General features: G+C 39.6%; 4 protein-coding genes across 5 annotated transcripts in view; 3 read left to right on the top strand and 1 right to left on the bottom strand.

The window, feature by feature from the left end:
- Nucleotides 1-6,182, top strand: part of LOC408780 (signal-induced proliferation-associated 1-like protein 2) — a 28,311-nt gene extending 22,129 nt beyond the window's left edge. The window contains exons 6-14 of one of the 2 annotated variants that reach the window (XM_016911832.2): nt 23-633; nt 723-964; nt 1,030-1,136; nt 1,235-1,469; nt 2,254-2,628; nt 2,700-2,966; nt 3,042-4,553; nt 4,705-4,908; nt 5,103-6,182. In XM_016911832.2, coding sequence (XP_016767321.1) covers nt 23-633; nt 723-964; nt 1,030-1,136; nt 1,235-1,469; nt 2,254-2,628; nt 2,700-2,966; nt 3,042-4,553; nt 4,705-4,908; nt 5,103-5,304 — 3,755 coding nt within the window. In that variant the 3' untranslated portion in view covers nt 5,305-6,182. The remainder of the gene's footprint in view (nt 1-22; nt 634-722; nt 965-1,029; nt 1,137-1,234; nt 1,470-2,253; nt 2,629-2,699; nt 2,967-3,041; nt 4,554-4,704; nt 4,909-5,102) is intronic. The other variant, XM_016911833.2, reaches the window with a different exon arrangement.
- Nucleotides 6,183-8,751: 2,569 nt separating this feature from the next.
- On the bottom strand, nt 8,752-13,998 carry LOC410989 (menin). The gene is made up of 4 exons (XM_394464.7): nt 13,167-13,998; nt 12,759-13,069; nt 12,541-12,680; nt 8,752-12,453 (listed from the first exon to the last, which is right to left on the bottom strand). The coding sequence occupies exons 1-4, from the start codon at nt 13,729-13,731 to the stop codon at nt 11,649-11,651; spliced, it is 1,821 nt and encodes a 606-aa protein (XP_394464.1). The 5' UTR covers nt 13,732-13,998; the 3' UTR covers nt 8,752-11,648.
- A 433-nt stretch (nt 13,999-14,431) lies between these two features.
- On the top strand, nt 14,432-15,651 carry LOC726378 (anaphase-promoting complex subunit 11). Its single transcript, XM_026440086.1, has 3 exons — nt 14,432-14,643; nt 14,846-14,965; nt 15,487-15,651. The coding sequence occupies exons 1-3, from the start codon at nt 14,625-14,627 to the stop codon at nt 15,600-15,602; spliced, it is 255 nt and encodes an 84-aa protein (XP_026295871.1). The 5' UTR covers nt 14,432-14,624; the 3' UTR covers nt 15,603-15,651.
- Nucleotides 15,652-16,835: 1,184 nt separating this feature from the next.
- LOC107964343 (serine/arginine repetitive matrix protein 1-like) lies at nt 16,836-23,539 on the top strand. The gene is made up of 3 exons (XM_026440085.1): nt 16,836-20,356; nt 20,947-21,190; nt 22,372-23,539. The coding sequence occupies exons 1-3, from the start codon at nt 19,068-19,070 to the stop codon at nt 22,654-22,656; spliced, it is 1,818 nt and encodes a 605-aa protein (XP_026295870.1). The 5' UTR covers nt 16,836-19,067; the 3' UTR covers nt 22,657-23,539.
- The last annotated feature ends 360 nt before the right edge of the window (nt 23,540-23,899 follow it).

The following is a 23,899-nucleotide window of genomic DNA, read 5'->3' as shown; positions in this document are numbered from 1 at the left end:
ATAAATATTTCTCTTCTCGCAGGTCGAGAGCATCAGAATTGGTTCGGCATGGACGAGCAGTTGGGGCCAGTGGCCATCAGTATTCGAAAGGACGGTAACCAGTACAGGATAATAGTGCGCACCTCGGAATTGTTGACGCTCCGCGGCTCGGTGCCGGAGGAGGCGCTCGGCGGTATAAGGCCGCAGGGCAGGCCGCCCACGAGGGAGCTGTTGGAATTGGTTGCGCCCGAGGTGCAGCTCGGCTGCCTCCGCTCGGGGACGGCCGCTGCCGAGGAGGCGTTGGCGAGGTTGGACGAGCAGGGGTTGTCCAACAAGTACAAGGTCGGCGTGCTGTACTGCAGGTCGGGGCAGAGGACCGAGGAGGAGATGTACAACAACCAGCACGCCGGCCCAGCCTTCCTCGAATTCCTCGACACGATCGGCCAAAGAATAAGATTAAGGGGGTTCGAGGGTTACAAGGCTGGCCTCGACACGAGGACCGACTCGACGGGGACGCACGCGGTTGCCGCCACCTATCGGGGCGCCGAGGTGACGTTTCACGTGTCCACCATGCTACCCTTCACGCCGAACAACAGGCAACAATTGTTGAGAAAGAGGCACATCGGCAACGATATAGTCACGATCGTCTTTCAGGTAGAAAATGAACCACCATTGACAACCATTGTTACTTACTTTTGTTACTTATTGTTGTTTCTCCAAAATTCTATCTGTTTTGTTTTCAGGAGCCTGGCGCGTTGCCTTTCAGCCCGAGGAGGATACGCTCTCAGTTTCAACACGTTTTCATCGTGGTCAGGGCCGTGGACCCGTGCTCTGACAACACTCAGTACAGAGTGGCGGTATCGAGGAGCAAAGAAGTACCAATTTTCGGACCGCCGGTCCCTCAGGCCGCCGCCTTCTCCAAGGGGAAAACGTTCGCCGATTTCATCTTGGCGAAAGTGATCAACGCGGAAAACGCCGCCCACAGGTATTTTAATATATATGTATACTTCATAGACAGAACGAGTTGTACATTTGCAATTTTTATTGTAGATCGGAAAAGTTTGCGACTATGGCAACCAGGACGAGGCAGGAGTATTTGAAAGACCTCGCGACCAATTATTCCTCGACCGCTGTGGTCGACACCGGGCAGAAATTTTGTAAGTAAAGATCTCTCTCGTTCTCGAGCGCCTCGTCCTCCAACCTTAACCTCGTAGTCCTTTCGAACGAGCAATCCACGACTTATGTTTTCGTACAGCTATGCTGTCGTTCAGCAGCAAGAAGAAGACAGCGGTAAGGCCGAGATTGTCCTGCGACGCGATGCAACGCGGGGCTATATGCTGGCAGGTGATACTCGAGGACAGTAATCAGAACACGGATTGTTACCTGGGAGTGAGCATAGACACGATCGTCCTGATCGAGGAGCATTCGAGACAAATTGTATTCGTCACTCCATGCGTGAGCGTGCTGGGATGGCACGCCCAAACCAACAGGTTTCTCAATTCTTTGATCGAGTCTTATATATAAAGAATATCCCAAAATTAACGCAAGATTTGAGTTAAATGTAAAAGAGAGTTTTCAGTCTTTAGATATTTATTTTTTAGTGGCCTCGGCTTTGCTGGAACATACGCACCTTTTCATCCAAATTTTTCATCACCTTTCTGCATAAAGTGACTGCATTTCATTGATGCAGCGTTCAATTTCCTCTTATAATGCACGTGTGGGGTTGTGAAATTGTCGACATAGACTTTTGACTTCAAATAACCAAGAAAAAATTTAATGGTGTTAAATCGCATGATTTAAGGAGCCAATTCTGATCACTGAAACGAAAGAGTACACGACAAGAAATATCTCATGTAGTAATTGAATTGTAATTGAATTGTTTATTTGGCCTCCTGCCCAAAATCTGCACCAAACAGTGACACATTGTGAGTGCATTTGTTTTTCGTTAATCACACATGAGTTCTTCCAAACACGGCAATTTTGTCGATTAATAAAGCCATCGAGATGAAAATATGCTTAGGATTATTTTGCTGGAAAAACCAGCATCCACTTTTTCACGATTAATAATCCATTCCACGTTATTGTATCGTATAACGCTCCATTTTTATTAACCCTAAACTCTCAGCTGTCAAACTGTTCTTTTTTCAGGATTGCCAACAATTTAATGCAAAAATGGCGGCAAATTTAAATCTTGCGTTAATTTTGAGACACCCTTTATATATATATATATATATATACATAGAGTATCGATATCTAATTCAATTCGCTTTCCAGTTTGAGATTGTACTATCATCAAGGAGAATGTATCACGATTCACGTGCGCGGCGATTACGGGGAAAGGGACGAATTAATGGAGATAGTTGCTCGTCTACGCGCCGTAACGCCAGGCGCTCCGGCCACCGAACTATCGTTGAAGAGAAACAGCTTGGGACAATTGGGTTTTCACGTTCAACCCGACGGAGTGGTAACGCAAGTGGAGGGTATGGGCTTGTCGTGGCAAGCGGGGTTGAGGCAGGGATCCAGGCTCGTCGAGATATGCAAAGTAGCTGTGTCCACTCTGAGCCACGATCAGATGGTCGATTTGTTGAAAACGAGCGCCCAAGTCACTGTCACTGTGATACCACCCAATAACGATGGCAATCCAAGGAGGTAAGAGGCGCCATCTCTCGACCGATCCCTGTATTAGTCGGTTTTAATTAAATTTTCTCAATCCGAAACAGAGGCTGCACGCTGCAGAATTGCCAATACTTGTCGAGCAATTACGAGGGGGATTACGAGAATGTGACCAGTCCGGATAACACGCCAACTCAGCAGGCAGCTATGCCCCATCAGAAACGGTACGAGAGATCTTTCAGCCCACCACGGTCGAGCAACAGTTCCGGTTATGGGACGGGATCTAGCTCCAGATCGTTCAACGATCCGCGTTTCCCCATGGAAGGGACGATGACGAGTAGCAGTAGCGGGCACAGTAGCAACGAAGATCGTTGGTAAGAGGATAACGTGATTATTACATTTCGTATATAGAGTGTCGATAGTTTTTAAAAATAATTTATCTGCGTCAGGTACGAGCTGTTGGAACCGCAGGATCAAGAAAATGGCGGGTATCGCGCCAATGGCGGCACTCCCCCACCACCGCTTCCAGCCAGGCAATCGTTTCAAATGATCGCTGCGAAATCTTCTCAAAAGAAGGATAAAGAGTCCCATTACGCGACCGCTAAACAATTTTCCGAGAGTTCGAAGCACCACAGCCACGATCATTATCCAAAAGAGGGGAATTACGTGTCGCCGAAGGTGGTACAGGATAACATGAGACACGAGAATTATCAAAGGCAATTGGACAACGTGCCTCATCGTAATCAGGACCACGTTTCTTCCAATTACGTGAAGCTTCAAAAGGAGAAATACGAGATGAAGCAAGAAAATTTATACGCGTCCCAGAGGGAGCTTCAAAAGAGCGATATGCATTACGTGACTCATCAAAAGTTGAGCGCATCCAACTCTTTACCATTGGCCCAGAACGCGGCTTACAGTCTTCCAAAGTCTAGCAGTAATAACAATCTCGGTAGATGCAACGAAGGGTACGAGCACGAAGGGAAACAGGAGAGAAATTCCAAGTACGACGGGCAGGATGAGAAATTGTTGGATAGAACTTCGTGCAAATACGAGCAAGATATAAGGGGCCACGAGGCTAAGAGAGGGTCGACGATCAATTATGATTATACCGAGGAGATATACGAGAGACGGAACAGCAAATACGATATGGATGTGTCGAATAAGTACGAGATCGAGTGTCAACACAATATCAATATCAACGAGAGGAAGCACGGCGATAATCAAATTGAACCTAATCGGGACTCCTCCATACGATACGATTTGCCGCACGAGTTCAAAGTTGGGGAGAAGGTTACGTGTTTGAAAACCACCATCACCGAGAGGCCCGTCCCTCACAAGATAAACATCGAGTATCGCCAAACGAAAGACTTCGCCGCAAGTCTCCCCCCCGAAATGAGAATGGTCGATGTCAATTGCCCGGAGGTGGCTACATTACCGAGCGAGGATGAATTGTCGAACGGATCCGGGAGCGTGTCACCTCGGCTGAGAAGAGCGAACAAATCGCACCGTGGCGGAAATCTAACGCCTTCGAGCGGTGGTTCGAGGAATCAGAGCCCAAGGCCGAAGCCGGGCGTACGAAATTCGCACAGGAATTCGGCGAATTTAACGTCGAGCACGCTTCAGGAAGATCTGATGAAACTGATCAATCCCGATTACATCGGGGACGACGATCAAATAATAACGAATAACAACGTGACCGGGAACGCGTTGATCGCCAATCAGAATTCGAACAAGATGAACAACAACAATATGCTCGAGATACAGAGCAGGTGTAGATCGAGAGAGAATTTGTGCGGTGGTAATGGGAACGCGTTGACCGTGTTGCCGGCTAACGGCCAGGAGAACGGCAACACTGGATCCGAGGTAATCTTAACGATGGCCAGGCCAGCAACGGTTATTTCGAATGCAAGCACAGCGTCGAGTCCCGCGCCGAGCGAGAACAAATTGTCGAAGGAAGAGAGGTAAGAGAGGTAGTTTGATACATACGTACATACATATATATATATATATATACGTATATATCTTGTACAAAGATGTACGATCGATCTTGAAGCTTTCCTTTCCTATGTGGAATACATGTGCGTGTGTTTGTGTGTAATCTCTTTAATTTAGATTGTCACCGCGCGTTACCAAACCTCCCCAATCGATTTCCAAAGCATCGGCCAACTTGACACCGTCCATCAAAGACGTCGCGAAAAATCATAACGATACGGACGTGGATCGTTGGCCACAAATTCATCACGTGGATTCTAGATCGAAGCAGCACGCCCAAGAATGGCCCGACGAGAGACTTATCGATGGATGCAATACCATCGCGTAAGTGGCGACGCGATCTGCAATTACCGTCCGACGATACCGAATATATTAATTATCTATTCTATCCGCGTTCTCTCTCTTTCGAACTCTTGACACGATTCGTATATATGATTCGTTTCGATGCTATTTTTTTCTTTTATTCTTTATATTATCCGCGCAATTTCGATCGATCGATCGTCTTCTCTGTGTTTCAGAAATTCTGTGTCGGATTTGCAGTCTCATTTGTCCACCCTCGAACTGAGAGTAGCCAGAGAGACTCGTCGAAGGCTTTCCTTGGAGGACGAAGTGCGTCGTTTGCGGGACGAGAACCGACGTCTGCAGGATGAGAGCCACGCGGCTGCGCAGCAACTTCGACGTTTCACCGAATGGTTTTTTCATACGATAGATCATCAATAATCTCCAAACAAATATCGTAATTCGAGGACAATCGTTCGAACATGGAGCTTTCTTTTTCTTGTTTTTTCTTCTTCTTCTTCTACAACCCATCGTTCTAAAGTTACAATCGTTTTGTTTTTTTCTTTTTTTTTTTTTTTCGTAAGAGCAGTATTAGTTTTCTCGAAACATCGACTATCGCGTAATTCTCTTAGGGATTAAAGAGGCGAGTAAAAGAGAAGGCAATTCTAAAATCGTTGCACGCGCATACGCGTTAATGTGAATTCTCAACTACGTATACGTGTAATGCGCATTTGTTCCGCGATATCGTCACGAGCATGCACGCTCGGTATTTTTTTGTATTATATAGATGTTATACTTTAAGGTAGCTAATAAGAGTACAATGTAAGTTACCATCACGTGTCACGCTCCATCGAACTCTTCATCCAGTGTTTAGGAGAGAGAGAGAGAGAGAGAAAAAAATAAAAAAGTAAAAAAAAAAAAGTAGCGCGTAGACGAGAGTTAACCAGCTCTCAGAAACTCAAAGAACTGTTGCTTTGTTCACGACGCGCGTTGATTACATCTCAATTCAAAAAAAAAAAAAAAAAAAAGAAAACGACCAAATATTGTTAGTTGTTTAAGAATCACTTTAATTCATTCGTAATTTATTACGTATTTTTTTATATCATCGTTAAAGGATCGTTCTCGTGCGTGTTTTTTGCGAATTGAAACATTCCTCCGGTTACGGTTTGCGAATCTGCTTTAGCCGAACGAGACTTGAACGCGTTAAATCGTTAAATTGGATCTTCTTCTTCTTCGCAAATGATAAAAAACGTGATCCGTCGATAAAGTGTAAAGCGATGAGACAAAAATCGATCAATAAAAAGAAAATGCACACCTCACGTGAGAGAGAGAGGAAATGTTTATTTTTGATACTTTTTTTTTTTTTTTGATAAATAGAAATTAAGATCTTCAACGGAGGAGGAAGATGGGAATGTATTTTAACAACAACAACAACAACACGTAGAATAAAATAGTTTATTGTAATTCACAGGAAAAAAAAAACAAGACATTTTTACGATGCCTGAAAACTCACTGTTCTGTATCAGGTTAACAATAGCTGTGATTACACTCTTTTCCTGTTCGGGATCAACGGAAACACGCGCTGGACGCGCAGCGTTTGTGTATCGTAAACGTAGAACGTCGAGGTGAACAATACAGATTATATTCCGACCATATAATCTACGGTAAAATTCTTTTTTTCTTTTTACGATAATTCGCTCTTTAAACAGCTTGTAACAGATTCTGTTTTTTTTTTCTTTTTTTTTTTTTTTCTTTTATTTATTTATTTATTTATTTATATTGTATGTATATTTATATACATGCGTGCGTAATATTTATATCAGAATACCCGTCTGTCTGAAGGGAAAAAAAAAAAAAAAAAAAAAAAAAGTAACCGCAATCTCACGCGATAATAATACACGATCATCGTACACGTCGGGAAGCGATGAATCGTGACCACCGTCCCTTTCCGCCTTACGAAATTCGTACGAAGGTGAACGAGGTGTCGTATCGCGCTATCCGCTTACAATCGGCCGGGTCCACTCGACTCACGGCTAAATTTCACGTCACGATGCTCGAATTCCAAACACGTCGAAACGCCTTATATATACAGGCACAGTTTGATAATTTTCTTTCCTAATTCCCCCTCCGCTCGTCTGCCTCACGTGTGCCGTACCTTATCCCGCCTCGCCCCGTCCCACTGGCCCACTGACATCACAATACCTCGATACTTTTCTAAATCTATTCTCGACGAACGGCATTACGTATCATCGAGATATATATCTTTCGACGATTCATTCGCTTCTTAAGTACTCTTGCAAGTAAATATATGCAATTAGCGCGGCAAATGTAATTAGCTTGGTGGCGCGATTCAAATTGATTTTACCGTTTTCGTGTTAACAGAGCGCAGCGCGTCCCCTCGTCGCACGCAGTAAAAATAAAACTCGATGGATAAAAAGCAAGAGAGGCTCGCTTTGTTTATCGGAGAAATCGAGCACGAAAATCCACGCGAAATCCTCTTCGTTGCGTTCTTCCGCGTTCCCCGTTTCATAATCGAATTGAAAATATTTACGATTCGTTTGATCTCGTTTCATCGAGCACAATATGCAATATACACACGGTCTCTCGATAACGTGCTTCTCTTAAAAAAAGAAAATATTTCCCCTCCTCCTTTCGTTTTACTTCTCCGTGTCCGATAAGCTTTGATCAATAGTATACATAACGAGACAAGGATGAGAGAAATAACGACAGGACGAAATATATATATATACATATATATATATATATAGCGACGAGTCGTTTCTCCTGGCGTTATTATGGCACTAAATACGAAGATATCGTTTTATATATCGAGGAAGAATAAACTTACGCTATCACCCGTTTCGTCTTCTATATTCCCAATATTTTGCTACTTTCCAGTGGAAAGCGGAGAGAAATCTAAAACTAATCGTACAACGTTCGACAACAAGATTGACGCGCGATTCTTTGACAATTATTGATCAAGGAGGGAAGAGGAGTCGAGGGAACCCGAAAGAAGCAGAGAGAAATTTCCAGTGCAGGATATATCGAGATGACGAGACGGAACAGCGAACAGCGTTGTTCTCGATTCGTTCTCAATCGGGCCGATACGCGGCAGCGTTGCAAAACACGAACAGAGGCGGAGGTTAATGCAGCGTGTGTACAAGTGTGTTTCCTTCGTTTCTGAATCTTTCATAAACGGGAATCGAAAATCATCGCGTCACGCGTCCAATGGAAAATAAAAAAATGGACGAAGACGTGATCAGCGGCGGCACGCGTCAATTTCCCTCCTTTTCTCCATTTTACTTTTTCGATCATCCATTTCGTTTCCTATCTCTTTTTACAATTTACTTTTCTCTCGCTTCTTCGTTGACGCGTCTCAAATTTCAGTTCTTCTTCGAGCACGCGGTAACCGTTACCGTGACACTGAAACGGATATACTTGCAAAACTTTGATCCCCAAACGTTTGAATATTGTTTCGGAGAGAGAGAGAGAGAGTATACATCTGCGCGACATAGCTAATACAAAAATACTGTTCCATTTCTTCTCCAACTATTCCTATTATTTTTTATGCATAATAATAATCCCTGTAGTCTTTTCAAATCTTTCTTCTATCGCAGTTAAGAAAATAAAAAAAGAAAAAAAGGAGAAAAAAAAAAAAAAAGATATAATAAGAATATTTTTTTCTAAATTGCAATACTGTTTGCATTTTTTCTCTCTTATATATACATATATATATATTTTTTTTACTTCTTTTCCCTTCTGATTTCTCGAGTCTTGAATCAATGAAAAATTTTTTCGTAAACACAATGATAAAATCGATATAATCGATTCGTGAAAAAGATACTTCGGTGACTTGAGCATGATTAAACAAAAAAAGGAAAAAAAAAAAAAATTACAAAATTGTATTCTTATTTGAAAAACATACAATCCGATTATAATAAAAAAATCAGCCACCTCGTACATACAAGAACTGCGTATACTTGCAACGCGCACGCTACTCTCCTTCGCCATTTTGTTTCGTTTCAATTTTTTTTGACAATTGTTAATCGCATATATATATATATACCGTAAAAATAACGGCTCGTTAAAGTGCCACATATTCAGGAGACAAATACGTAACAACAAGTGTCAATCGTCAATGATCGCCGATATCTAAAAAAACGTTTAAAAACGTTTGTCAATTGTGTGATATGCGAGCGATACGAATACAACGATCTTTATCCCTCTTTTTCGTTTTTCTCTTTCAATCTTTCTCTCTCGTATCTCGTAACTCTCGTTTATGCAGCCTTTTTTTTTTCTTTTTCTTTTCTTCTTCTTTTTTTTTTTTTTTTTTTTTATAATAAAAATTACAATTCGGCACCGCAAATACAAGATTTCAAGCTCAAGAGTGAAACCTTACCGGCGCCAAGTCATCCGTTAATTATAATACTACAAGTATTAATCGTATAATTATGTGTATATACATATATGTGCGAATGTGTGCATGTGTGTATACATAGATAGATAAACACATACGCACAAACATACATATATTTATGTATATATGTATAATATATATATATTCAGCATCACAGTAAGATAGCGCCCTTCATTATTTAAGTGATCCTCGATCTGTGTTTCGGACCTGTTTTATATTCATTCCAGTTTAACAACATACATTACAACAATCCGTCTAAACATCATTGAATAATTTCTTTTCGCATCGACAATCGATGCAATTATTATTTATTATTATAGTATTCGATTCGTATCGTGTTCGTAAAAGTACACCTGTACACAGGGATAAGCATTGGAGAAATAAAATCGTAGAAAGGTACTGTGTGCTCGATAAAAGCGATTAATCAATGACTCCGCCTAGTATCACGCGTACGTACCAGCGTGTATCGATATTCTTTTGCTGAAATACTGTCACCAAATCGAAGGGCAATAAAGCGATATATATATATAACGTAATAATCCGTAATTGAAAAAAAAAAAAAAAAAACAAACGCGGTAAAATTTGCCGAGGAAAAACAATCGACAACAATTCTTCTCCTTCGGTTTCTGATACACACGGAAACGAGTGACGCGTACTGTTCACTGCTGAAAAGAAATACCGCGAAAGGAATGCGGTTTCTGATTGGTCAAAGTGGAAGGGGAACGCCTATTTCGACACGAACTTTTGTTTCTAAATACGTTTCTACTATTTATTAACATGGACATACATATTAATTCGATTGATAGAGAAAAGCAATTCTATCGAAAGGATGAAATCGCAATCTCTTCAATTCCATAATCGAAAATAATTATATCTTATTTATACAATCCTTCTATTCACAATTTTTAATAGCTAAGGGAAATCTCTTGTGTAGTGTGCGGATATTAGGAGACTAAACACGTGGTCTCTAAGAACGTTAAGAGTGGGGATAGGCGAAGAACCCCTCTTGCCTCTGTGCCGCTACGCGAGAGTTCTTTTCAGCCATAAACAATACTTATTTCGGAAGAAAAACGTTATTTGTACGTTGCCGCGAAAAACATGGAGGAACTTCGTACGTAGAAGAAATACGTATCGTTTCCAATTATCGCGATCAAAACTTAACGAGTTATTATCGTAATTTATTCCATGATATACTGTGAGACACACCGTTACGAATTATAATGTCCAATATTGTGTACTACTGTTTCGGTAGACTATCTACGTTTGATCTCTGTTCTATCTATCGAGTGGCGAAAGAATAATTCTAATAGTAGAATACTTATAATTACTCTGAAAATAAATAGTTATAAAAATAAGCGAGCATTTTATGCTTAAAATACCTTAGGTAAAAACTTAATTAGTTTGCACCACGTACGGAGTGGAATGTGTGGTCTCTCTTACTAGATTGTAAAAGCGTACGTCTAACAGAAGGTTTAACTACCGTGTAAAAAACATTAACGACAACTTGTTAGTTGTAATAATTCGAAGTGCGACAGTTCGATAAAAAACACGTGGGTCAATAAATAAGGGTGCAACAAGAGATTAGAAATAGGATAAAAGACGAGATCGAAACTGATCGATCGATTCCGTCGATAATTGTCGTTACTTGTCGTAAGAATAAATAACTGTGCTGAGAATCTGATCTCCTCGCGAAGATACATTAGGTACATTGTTCGATTCGTCTTTCTATTTCCGCCCAACGACCATCTGGCCCCACATACTCTTTCCTATTATTTCATCCTCCCCCGACCCATATACATATACATATACATACTCACAGCTCTACGTACCGTGGAAGAGAAAAGACATTTTTTTTTTTCTTTTTTTTTTACACGTAAATATATCTTCATCGCGAAAATACAAAACGCAAGCACTCACGATTTCGATATTTAACTTAAAATCGAGAAAATCTTTTTGTACTCTTCTATAAATTTTTTCGCAATCTACTTTTCACTTATATCTAATGACGATAATACGTTCCGAGGATAACGCGAACGTATTTCGCAAGGATTCGCGCGATGATCGAGCGTCGGAATCGTTCCGCGAAACAAAAAAAAAACGCACGAGAGACAGTTTGAACGGAAACAAATTCATCATCATCCGCATATCCCAACAAATCTCCATGAATATGCGAGAATCTTGAAGAATCAGAAATTCACTCGAAACAGAAAGAAACCGTGAGAATAGATTGAGATTTCAACGATGCATGGAATACATTTGTAGTATATGCATTCGCACGTTACGGATACTTTTCCGACCTAAACGAATCCAGTGGCACTACTGCTGTTCAATATTTTACGATACCGAAACGTCGGTCGAAAATCTTATACTATTCGCGACGTGTCCTCTTTGGACGCTGACTAACTCCAACCTCATCGGTACCGCGAGATTTTTTCCCAATTTGTACCTGGCTCTGTGCGGTTAATTGCAATGAAATCGCGTGCGTGTTCAATTTCTCAGCCAGCAACAAGTCCTTTAAACCTTTCATCTTCTGACTGTATAATGTTATCCTCGGTCTTTCGTGTTCAGAATCAGTTTCATCCTCAGGATCAAGATTTTCCTGAGAAGTGGAGGGTGCGGGAGGCAAAGTACCATCCGACGGAGCAACGAAAGGCTCCCCGCCACCTTGTAATAGATAATCTCTGTTAAGTATCTTTTCGCTACATGCTGCAGTCAACGCTTGAATACTGGGATGCATCGGTGCTGGATTAGACGGCACTTTTGATTCTAAACTTTTGATCAAATCGCGGGCTGCGTTGCCTCTTTCCTTTGTCTTACAATAATTGTTGTTATTATTGTTCAATGTTTCTTCTGGACTGGTCTCTCTCTTTTGTGACTTCTCCTCTTCCTGTTTCGCCTCTACATCGTAACACTCGATAATTACCTGAGCGCGAATACTGGCATCGAATTTTGAAATAGTGTTTACCAACGGCCGTGCCCATCCTATGTGTAAAACGGGTGTGTTCGCTCCTTCCTCCCATTGACAAATACCATCGTAAAACCTCAACAAATAAGCAAAACAACGTGGTTGTCGTAACAAACGTTCGTCAGCTCGTACCGTATGCGGTATAAGTTCGTTTGCTATTTCTAATAATTCTTTGTATATTTCTCCATCATCTCTTGAATAGTCATACCTATTGAATTGATATAATTTTCGATTACAAATTCATACATAATTTATTCAATTTAATTTATTTATTTAGCTTGATTTTTCGACTTACTTTCTTAAAACATCTGCTGCATCTGCCCATGATGACAACGCGTTGGCATGTAATCCATGCCTATATAAATAACCACCTTGATAAGTGTATGGATAGACATGAGCATTTCCATAATATTTCCTTGCCGAACGAATTGCTTCCTAAAAATGGATAAAAAAATGTATTAGATTAAAACAAAAAAAACATAATATGCAAATATGGTTTTGTAGATAGCATACCTGAAAGAGATCTATAGCAGGAGGCCTGCCTGGAGTTGGTGCTGCTTCTTCAAGATCTCCAAGATTACCAAGAGCCATAGGATATTTAGCAAGATGACCCAAATCGTATAACAACCATAATAATTCCTGTTGAAGTAATGCTACTTCAGCTGCATCTGAAGTTGCACTTAAACTAGGATTTATAGCAGATACTATAGTAGCAACTTCCATAGCTCTAGAACATACAACAGCTTGTCCATTCACATATAACCATGATCGAGAGGCTACACCAGGTTCAACTGGTTGACCACGTTTATCCTCATTTCCTTTTCCTAATAATAGTAAATAAAAATAAAATAATAAAATAAAATAGTAAAATTGATTTTATTTATCCGTTAGCAGATTTAAAATCTTTAAACTAACACTTACCATGCCAGGTAACTTCAGCAGTTTCAGTTCCATTTTCACCATAAACTACCCAAGCATGATCTTCAGACATAGCCAAATGTACATCTTTAAATCCCAACACTTGACAACCAGCAACCACTGCAAAGGCTACTCCGAAGCAATCTAATTTATTTGACGTGAGGTAGCTGTAGAGACTTTGTAAATGTGCGCGATCTTTGTAGTAGCTTCTGGTAAGAGAGTTCCAAATAACGTCTGACACTTTTTTAACGAGCTCTCGAGTTGCATATTTCGTATCATAAACTGTAAGATCAACTGCACCCTTAATCACTGCATGAAACTTGGTGTAAAGAGCTTCAGCAATGTGAAACTCAACGGCCGGTAATTTCGGTTCGTCATAAACAGTGGTCTCCTGCGACGCAAATGTTCGATTACAGGTTAGGGAATTTTCAACTGCGCCGACGAGAATTGAGAGTAAAGCCAAGTCCGGTTCTGAGCTATTTTGTAATTGATTTTGGAAGATTCGTACAATCGAGGAGATGCTCTGAATAGGAAATAGAGCCTTATCCTCGTCTCGAAAACCCGCCATGTCGCGACTGGCAGGCTGCACACACGAGATCGAGATCTTTGCTCAAACCACGAGTGTCATCGTGTTTCACATTTATCTTGACAGAAACTCTCGACGAAATCGCACGATCCGTTTTGTTTCCTTTTCTTTGACTAACGATGTACGCTAGTCAATGTTGATTTTTTCCTTCTCAATGCGAAACTTTTACATTTCCGCATCACAAAATGAATCACAACCGCGTATCATCCAGCGGCGCGCCGCCACTAGGACCGTTTACAACGATGCTTTCGTTCTACAGTTCGACAAAGCAAGAAGGCGAGTTTCTGTGTGAACGATAACGACTGACGTAAATATAAACGCGCGCATTTTACGTTCTAGAATTTTCTAATATATCCATGCAAATATGTATTTATCTTTATATTTATAAGTTCTTCAATATTATTTATCTTTAATTTTTTTATACTCCAATATCTATTTTTAAAATTAACATTTAAAAATTTTTAAACTATTAAAATTTATATGTTTTTATGATTTTAAAAATTTCAAAATTTCTACGTAAGAATATTCAAATTTAATAGATACCATTTAATATATATGTACGTATGTAAAAAAAAAAGAAAAATATTAATACATATGTAAATTTATAAATTATATTATGATTATATATTATACAATTAAGGATTAATTTGTATTAACATAAAAATAATCAAAAGACACAAGATGGCGCAATAAGCACAAATAGATACCGCATTCGTTAAGCCATTTACATTCTCACGTCATCTTTCATAGGTTAGAAACAATTCTTCTTTAGTGATTTAAGAAACGTCAGTATAAATTTTTTATAGTGTTCATCTTACAACAGAAGATTCATCGATCAAGGTTATTCGTAATAAATTATTTAATCATTATAGAAAATGAAAGTCACGATAAAAAGTAAGTACTGAAATTGGAATCTTCGAATATACTTTATCATATATTTTGCTTATTCTTATAATTATTGATAACTAAGAACATAAAATAGACTTATATTTTTATATTTCTTTTTTATTTTATCTCATTATTTATATTTAATCATATATGTTTAAATTACGAGTCGTAATGTATAAAAATTAAATATTTGTAAATATTTTTTAAGGTTGGACTGGTGTTGCCACCTGGCGTTGGATAGCGAATGATGACAATTGTGGTATATGTAGAATGCCTTTTGATGCCAGTTGTCCTGATTGTAAAATTCCAGGAGATGATTGTCCTTTAGGTAAGTTAAATTTTTTTATTTATTCAATATTGAATATCGAATATTTGAATGAGATCAATAAAGTGCATACTTTTCAAGCAACCAATAATATCAAAAGATAAATGGATATTTATTGACTAAAAAATGCTAGAAAATAAAGGAATAAAATAATCAATTGGTATATTATATTTTATAGTTTATTTTTTATAATAAGCAACAAAATTAGTAAATAAAATTATTGTGAAGAAATAAGAAATAAAAGAAACATGTATAAATAATTCATTCGATAAAGTCACGGAACAATTTGTAAAATGCCGCGACAGCGTTTGCGCAGTTGCAGACGTAATTATCGATCGGTTTGCCGAATGAAACGGATTGCTCGCACACGACACCCCATGTTCTGACGCGCGCGTACTCGCGCGTGTCAATGTAAACTGAACAAAATCTGGTTGCCGGTTATTAGCGGGAGCATAAGGTGCGCGTGCCTAGTTAATTAACCGAAGGAGTTCATATACCATAAACACATTCCGATATTGTTCCAGTCTGGGGCCAATGTTCACATTGTTTCCACATACACTGCATCATGAAGTGGTTGCATTCTCAACAAACCAGTCATCTCTGTCCGATGTGTCGTCAAGAATGGAAGTTCAAGGAGTAGCTGGTTTGCCGATAGTCCCGCAGGTGTCAGCACGCAACGAATAATCAGGTAATGTGCATTGTGCGTTGCGTATATACTAAGAAAATTTTGTTTGAAACAAACGGTTTTATCGATTCCTATTCGACGGAAACATTAGTAGAATTCGCATTGTTTCTTGGCATTCTACATATATTCTTACATATTCTCTTCAACCTTTCTTTGTCTAGTTAAATTTTATGTAATAAAATATGAAAGTGAGATAAGATTGCTTAGAAATAAATTACGTCATATATATTTCTCTTGAGAAAATTTGCCCGCACTCATTTCTATGACTTCGCTTTTATTCTGAAAAGCTCGTTTAAAACTACGTCTGACCTCGATCTTTCCGTTTGAATCGAGAAGTATTTTTTGTTTGCATTGCAAATATCGATCGACGAAGTAGCTCGATGAAATCATTGCCAGAAGATTTGAAACGAAAAGTATAACTAAAATATTTTGATGGAATATATGATGTAGATTGCATCGAACTGTTTGTTGAACAGGTAACGGTGCATCTTATTGTAATAAAGAGATTCTTGTATTGCGCACTTACGTAACAATATTTCACGAGCATTCATCGCAATGTGATATCATCAAAGAAATTTTTTTCCGTTATATGATATTTGATACTATTTGATTCATAATTTATGATTCGCGCATCTTTAACGAATTTACTTATGACGAACAATTGTTATTTAATGCCATCTAATATTATTGAAGTAAATATAAGTAAATCTTTGCGAGACATTTAGACAATCGAATCGTACAACGAAATTTGATCGATAAATTTATCAATCTATTTTTTTCTTTATTATGCAGCAAGCGCAAATTTATCAATAATTAGCTCCTATGGGATATAATGTTACGATGCAAACGCGATGATTTGAGCTCCTACCAAAAGAATTGAGGTGAAAGTAGAACAAGTAGCTTTTGTGTACATCGGGAAACAGAGTGTGAACGAAATTCAAACGTATATATATTCGCGCAGTCATCGCATAGCGATGATTTTTTTTAAATATATTTCGAATAAAATCATGATTTAAACCCATAATATTTAAGAATATTATATCTATTTGTTTTGTTCAGCTTTAGACTAGAAAGGATAATATTATCATATATCTGTCTATTCATTATTGACAAATTATTTCAATTCGAAAAGTCTTAATTATTTCTTTTTCGTTTATTTTTTCTCCATTTCACTATCAATCGCATCGTTTTCTTTTTCTTTTCTTTCATTTTTAAAAAAGATCTTGCTAATGGGCTACTTAATGTCTCAATTTAAACAAAGATGAAAGGGAAGAAATATGCATCTATAATATTTTTTATGATATTTTCAACGATCAGTAACAAAAGAATTACGAAAATTCTGCACATATATATATATATGTATACATATTACTTTTTCTTAACATACCGCAGATCCCATTCATCGATTCACTTCGTTGCACTACTTTCTTTCTCTATCTTTACTTTTTTTTTCGATACTCTGCAAAGGTGTATTTATCTCTCGCAATTACTTGTTTCCTCCGCGTTTCCTTCGACCCATTCCGCGCTCTAACTATATATCGTTTTGGCTTACTCATCCTTTTTCCTCGTATCGTTCGCGCTCACGTCTTTTCCTCCGTGTCTCTCTTACATAGCACGCGTAATTGTACACGTATACACACGCGTCGATCACTCTCGTCCTGCTTTTTACACTCCCTCTTTTACCTCTCTAACCCCTCGAATCCCACTGCCTGATTCCCCTACTCATAATTCCCTTCTCTTTCTATCATATACAAACAGCATATATACTAACGACGAGATCCATTCGCTTGTTCACAAATAGTGACAGATTCGAAGTACTAGTTTAGATCTATCTACTATTCCGATCCCTTTTGAACGATTTAGATATCTAAAAACTTTTTTTCAAAGAAAAAAAGTTAGTAAATCTAAACATAGTCGATTTCGTTACATTCTTTACGTAATGTAACTCTATCATTTTTTTCCTTCTTGTGTAAATTTGTGAAAATCGCGTCGGATACGTTTAAATCTGTCAGTCTCTCCAGCATGTCCTTTTGCCAACACACCAATACACTGGCGCGTACCATCGAACACACGTACATGCGATCGGGAGAGATAGGCACAAAGGTTCGGCGTAGCACGTCCACTGCCTACTCGAGAACTCGGGCTAGAGCTCGAGCTCTCGAGCCCAGTCACGTGGTTCTTCGAACACGAAGGATGTTTGTCGGGATCGCGAAGTCAGTTAGCTGTAGTCCGTTCAGCGGGCAACAGAGAGAGAAACGGATTATAGAACGTGCTATTGCTTGTGGACCATTCGACGGACCGTAGAGGGGAGAGAAGGGTTCAGGGGACATAACATAGGAGACGATAACGGATCGAGGATACCACGGACCGAGTTTCTTCAACCGAGTCCTCGCCGGTCTAACGTGTCACCTTCTCTTCGCCTCACCTCGTCTCGCCTCGCGAAGCCTCACCTAACCTCACTATACCTCACCCCACTTCACCTCAACTCACCTCACCGCACTATACCTCACCTCGCCTCGCCTCACCTCATCTCACCTAAGCTTACCCTACCTCGCTTCACCTCGCCTCACCTCACCGCTTCACCTCGCCTCACTCGCCTCGCTCGCCTCGCCTCACCTCGCTTCACCTCACCTCACCTCACCTCCTCTCACTTCACCTCGTCCCACCACGCCACAATTCGCCTCAACTCGCTTCAACACGACTCGCTTCACATCGCGGCAACGTTTCGCGCTTGTTTCGCGTTTAAATAATCGAGCGTCTTTGAAAATGTCGCGCGTTCCACAAATCGAACCAGTGTTATCCCGTGAAACTGTGAATCACGAAAACACTCGTATCATCGCGTCGATGATTAATTATTGTTAAATTATTTATTGGTGTTTTTCTTTTTCGAGAAAACGTACAGTTGTTCGGTATAAAAAAAAAAAAAAGAGGAAGAAAATAAGGAATGGAATAAAACTCGAAGGCGATAAAATTGAAGCGAAAGAGAAATTATAGAGAATAAACATCTATGCTGCATCGGCGCATCTGCCTTCATCGCGTCAATGTTGTTCGCGTGGCGAACATCAACATCCATGGAACGCAAAAACGTGACGCGGATCATTCGATGAGCAATTTAATTGTTTAATTTCAAATTGCAACTTAACGTTATCGATCGAGGAGAATAACAACTTCTGGTTTAATTGTCTTCGTTAATTATAACCTGTTGAATATATACTTTCAACTTTTAATCACGAATCCGCTTATCATTTATCGTGTAGATATGTATCGATCGAGAAACCGGAGATAATCGAGATTATCGTTATCACGAATAAATTTCCAGGCTTGAGTATTCGGATAAAATCGAAATGTTCGCGAAACGATGAATACATAGATAGAAAGAGAGAGAGAGAGATCGGTGAATTCGAAGAGATCACGAGCAAAATGCAATTGGCAGCGACGCAAAGGCCTCACCCACCACCAGTGCCGCCACGACCCAGTCGGCAGGTGGTCGCAGAAGCCCTTAAAAGATCACCAAGGCCGCCCTGCCCGACCAGGCAGGCCCCACCACCGCCCAACACCAAACCGTGGAGATCCGATCGAGATCGGGCGAACAATCGGCAACAGGTGTATCCCGCTCCTGTTGGGCGCACGCTTGTTTACGAATCTTCGATCAAAGAGTCGTCGCTTCCCAAAGAAACGAGCAACGAAAGCGGCGGCGATTGCGATTCGCCGCTCGACAAGAATCGCGAACCCGTTTCTCGAGCCGCGAGTGAAAGGCGCGCGGACGAGGACGACTGGACGCGTGGAAATCCGCGGGAAAGGCGGCACCGCGTACCCGACCAGGAACATCGGCCAAATTCCACTACTGAATCGAGCCCCAACACCGACGCCACCGCCGCCGCCGCTTCTTCCTCGTCTCCTCTACCGCGAGAGAAAGAGGATCGCTCGAGCCCGTGTCACTCTGTGTCTCTGCTCGAACATGCGCCCTCTAAAGAACGCTCCTTCAATGGAGCAACCACGTCTGGTGAGAGATCGCCGGTAAGCGAGAAATCGATAAGCAACGTCGACAGAACGTCGACTGGGACGAGCGAGAAAGCGAGAATCGAGTCAGAATCGATAATTTCTCGCGCGAAGGAAACGACCGTTTGCGACAACGATGCCAAAATTACTGGGCTCGAGTCGCGCGTATCTCTGGACGAGGTACAGTGTTGTCACATTTCGCCCGATGTTTCGGAATCGAAGAAAAGCGGGGAAAGGGGAGGCCCAAGTTTTTCAGAGAGAAACCAATGCTCGGAGAGAAGCAAAGCTGATGGCTCGACGCGATTGCCAACGCCAAGCCAGAGATCGTGTCTCGTGAAATATCGAGACTCGGCGAGGAAAAACGCGGAAAGTTCCACCGCGATCCAATCTTCGGTTTCGAACGTTGACCGTGCCACAGTGGTTGTTATCGACGAATCGGACCGTAAAGCCGCATCCAACGATCATCCTGATCACTGTGACGATCGCAATCACCACGTTAACCAACATAACAACAACAACAACAAGGAGAATGCGGAGAATGACAACGACAATGATAACATTCATCGACAAGACTGGTTGGAAGCCGGTGTTCATTATTCGTCCACGCAGATCAGATTGTCCGGAGAAGATGGCGACGTTATCGATGGAAGTCGAGTCAATGGATTTGATCGTTGTGAAAACGAGAAATTCGGGGACTTTAATGTTCCAAGGTAGTTCATTCGGATTAATCATCGATAATTTTAAAGAAGTTTGGTCGTTCGATACCGGCGTGTTGATTAATCGTGTTGATATATTTTACCGTAAACAAACTTGATAATTGCTTGTAAAACTATTGCAAGAGTTTATTCGTATATAACATCCGTACACAGTGATTCGATTCATCAAGAGTTTCTCGTGTTACACGATTTGCTTTAACGATTTAATTGCGTGATAAAACGAGTGGTAAAAAAGAAAAAAAAAAAGAACGCGCAAAATAGAATGGTAAAGTCGAGGAGTGCTCTTTACCGTTTTTTTTATTCTGCACGCAATATCAGAGTATCGTCCTGTTTCTAATTTCCTTTACCTGCTAACCTACTTCGTCGCTTCGTTCGTGCGAAACGGTGTTGTGTCGAAACCAATGACCGAATGCATAAACAAACTTGTACACGTTGTCGAAAAAACGCTTCGAAGAAGCGTCGATAGATTTGGAATTAGTAGAGAATAGTTTCAAGTTGATCGTTAAAATGGATTAATCGATCCTTGATTTTATTCCATTATCAATTTCGTTGATTGAACGAATTGAAATTCTCGCCTTTTTCAGCATACAAGAAAGGATCGCTATGTCTTCCCTGCAAGGTCTACCACCGTTACCGAGGAGTCTTAGTGGGTTCAATTTGAGTGGTGGACGAAGCGAGGGTTGCGAACCACCTCCGCCGCCCACTAGATCTTCCAGTAAAACGCAAAGAGGCGGTAAAACCCCGATCCAATCATCGTCCAGGCCATCACCTCCTGCTAGACAGCTTACCACATTGGATACACAACTGGCTATACTGAGGAGAGAAATGGTGAATTGTTTGTTGAACATTTTTTTGACGTCCTCTCTCTCTCTCTCTCTCTCTCTCTCTCTCTCTCTCTCTCTCTCTCTCTCTCTCTCTCTTTCTCTATTCGTATTTGTTCGTTATCTAGAAAGAATAAAAAAATGTATCGAATATATATATATAAATATAAATATTATATAATTGTTCATGGAGACCATTAGCTTGTATAAATGTCTCTTGTTAGTCATCCGCGTTCTTCTCTATCGTCAACAGGAAAATTCCACGGATTTTCACAAGTCACGATGCAAGATTTGTATAATATGGCGGAAGGTCAAAGTAATTAGAACGTCATAAGTCGCGTGTTAACGGGCGGTTGATTTCTGATGTAAATTACAGTTGAAATATTTTTTTTAGACATAATTAATCTTTCTGCCATCTCATTCGTAATGTGAAATTTTATCGTTCTATTTATATGTGTCAAACTCATTCGGTCGATTAGGTCCGTTACCTTGAAATTAAATTGCGTGCGAATGCCATCACAAATCGCAACGAATACGTATTTCGAAGCGTAGGCTTCTCTCGCGAAACGAATATGGTTCGTTGTCATTTTTTTTCTTTTTTTTCTTGTAATAATAACGTTAAAAATTATTTCATCCGCGCTGTAATATAATTTCTATTTATTTATACGATGGCACGTATATAAATTCGATATACGGTGTAAGATAAATATCGGTCCGAAACGGTTTGTTCGAAAGTTAGGCTAATAGTTTAATAGTTAATCCAGACACGAAGCGAACTGGCACAGCCGCTCCCACGCTGCATTCCCTCAGGCGTGACTCCCCTCTTCGCCTCCTTTTTCTGGCCGCTCTCTTTCACCTTCGTTCCTTCCTACCTCTACTCTTGTTCTTCCTTCTTTTTCTTTACCTTCTTTCTTGGTACGCTGACACCTCTCATTCCCATTCCCACTTTGCACCTCTTATCTAATTCCTTCATTCTCACGGTTAACCCAACAAGAATTGCTATTTGTCCTGGAAATACATTTTTTTTCAGTTTATAAATTTTAAACTCTAATTCTTTTCATGTGACATAACCTCAATTTTTCATTGGATCACAAATATTTTATTTATAAAAACATATTTGTTTATACATATTTGTATATAAAAAAATCTAAATGAATATTCTCTTACAATTTGATATCTTTCTTTCAGTTTGGTCTTCGACAATTGGATCTTTCTTTGCTCGCTCAACTTTGGTCATTAAACGAATCTATTCAAGAATTTCGACAACTTTTACAAGAACAAGAAGACAGAGCACCATCCCCTTCCCCTAGCAGTGAAGAAGGGGATGACACCTCTTATGGAACTCATCCTCCACCACCTCCGAGAAGACCAGCTCCTGGTGTACATTTACACAGACCGCCTAGGCCACCCAGACCGCCTAGGCCACCTCCTAATGACGAATCGCCATCTAGCGAGGAATACGGAGCTGTTTGACGCGTACAGCTACAGATTGTTCGCATTTTAATCCGTCTTTCTCGACTATTTGATTGTAAACTTTTACGCGTTATAGTAGATAAAAAATCTTGTTTAAGGAATTAGTAGAAACTGAATTCGGCGATTTAGATAGCGATCGATGTACGGTCGCTTCTATCTGTACAAGTTCTAACGAAGTTATTAGAATACAATCTAATGCATCGTTATGAAAAACTTATTGATGCTCGAAGGTACCTGTAATATTACGGAGACATCGGAAAAATTAACTATTCAAGAACTGTTTTTTCTAATTACAATCCATCGTTTCACGTGTCTCTGCAAAATCATAATTGCATCGCATAAATTTATGGAAGATTAACTATTAGGAAACATATATCATTCGTTGACCCACGAATTTATCAATGTCAATCCAGAAGAACAACGATCCTCTTTCTCTTATATATATATATATTAGTAGATATATTTCTTATTAGGTAAGGAAGAAGTTTATTGTCCTTGATGAGAACTATTTTCGTTCAACATGCTCTTTTTCTCTATTTGTGATATAGCAGTCGAAGGGGCCTTTAATTAACTACGATATACATTCGTTTGCGCTAATCGAGAATTATCCATGATCATTGATTGGAAGACATTACAAAAGATCCGAGCCTACGGGATAATAAAAAACGGCTAGTGAGATCCAAAGAACCGCATTCGAAAGTTCTTGTTTCTTCCATGTTTCTTCACTATTACGTCCATTACAGAATTTTTTTTTTTCTTGTTAAAGTAAAACGCACTGATACGCCAGACGATAAGAATTTTCGAATTACGATACAACGTATAAAGATTTATGTAGATTAATTCGAGTGTGTAAAATAAAGGAAAGAACAAATGATATGGAAAACTTAGTGTGTTTTTAATCCTAATGACATCATAGATAAGTTATTTTAATAAAAATTCGGAATTAAGAAAACTATAAAAGAATGTTCATGTTGCAAAAATGATAAAAATATATATATATATAGATTTAGAGAGATAATAAAAAAAAATAGTACTTAAAAATTATTTAAACTTATAATGTTTTAGCAAAATGAAATTATTAATGAAATATATATATATATATATAAACAATAATAGGAAAAATAAGAATTGAGAATCAGCACCATCTCTTGAATGTTTTTAAAAAGATGATTCTTTGAAGAAATTATTCTCGATAGATGGTATTGACAATCAATTCTTATTTTATCTCTATCTTTTTTCGTTA

Source organism: Apis mellifera, linkage group LG4, assembly GCF_003254395.2.
Source record: "Apis mellifera strain DH4 linkage group LG4, Amel_HAv3.1, whole genome shotgun sequence".
Taxonomy (NCBI): Eukaryota; Metazoa; Arthropoda; class Insecta; order Hymenoptera; family Apidae; genus Apis; species Apis mellifera.
The sequence above is the reverse complement of the archived record's forward strand: the minus strand, read 5'-3'. Positions and strand labels throughout refer to the sequence as shown.

What these genes read in the sequence shown, in the direction of transcription:
- LOC107964343 (XM_026440085.1), top strand. Translation starts at nt 19,068, where the DNA reads ATGCAATTGGCAGCGACGCAAAGGCCTCACCCACCACCAGTGCCGCCA. An exon ending in GGGGACTTTAATGTTCCAAG is followed by an intron (nt 20,357 to 20,946) that starts GTAGTTCATTCG and finishes CGCCTTTTTCAG; the next exon opens with CATACAAGAAAGGATCGCTA. An exon ending in CTATACTGAGGAGAGAAATG is followed by an intron (nt 21,191 to 22,371) that starts GTGAATTGTTTG and finishes TCTTTCTTTCAG; the next exon opens with TTTGGTCTTCGACAATTGGA.
- LOC410989 (XM_394464.7), bottom strand. Translation starts at nt 13,731, where the DNA reads ATGGCGGGTTTTCGAGACGAGGATAAGGCTCTATTTCCTATTCAGAGC. An exon ending in TGCTGAAGTTACCTGGCATG is followed by an intron (nt 13,070 to 13,166) that starts GTAAGTGTTAGT and finishes TACTATTATTAG; the next exon opens with GAAAAGGAAATGAGGATAAA. An exon ending in CTGCTATAGATCTCTTTCAG is followed by an intron (nt 12,681 to 12,758) that starts GTATGCTATCTA and finishes ATCCATTTTTAG; the next exon opens with GAAGCAATTCGTTCGGCAAG.
- LOC726378 (XM_026440086.1), top strand. An exon ending in AGGAGATGATTGTCCTTTAG is followed by an intron (nt 14,966 to 15,486) that starts GTAAGTTAAATT and finishes ATATTGTTCCAG; the next exon opens with TCTGGGGCCAATGTTCACAT.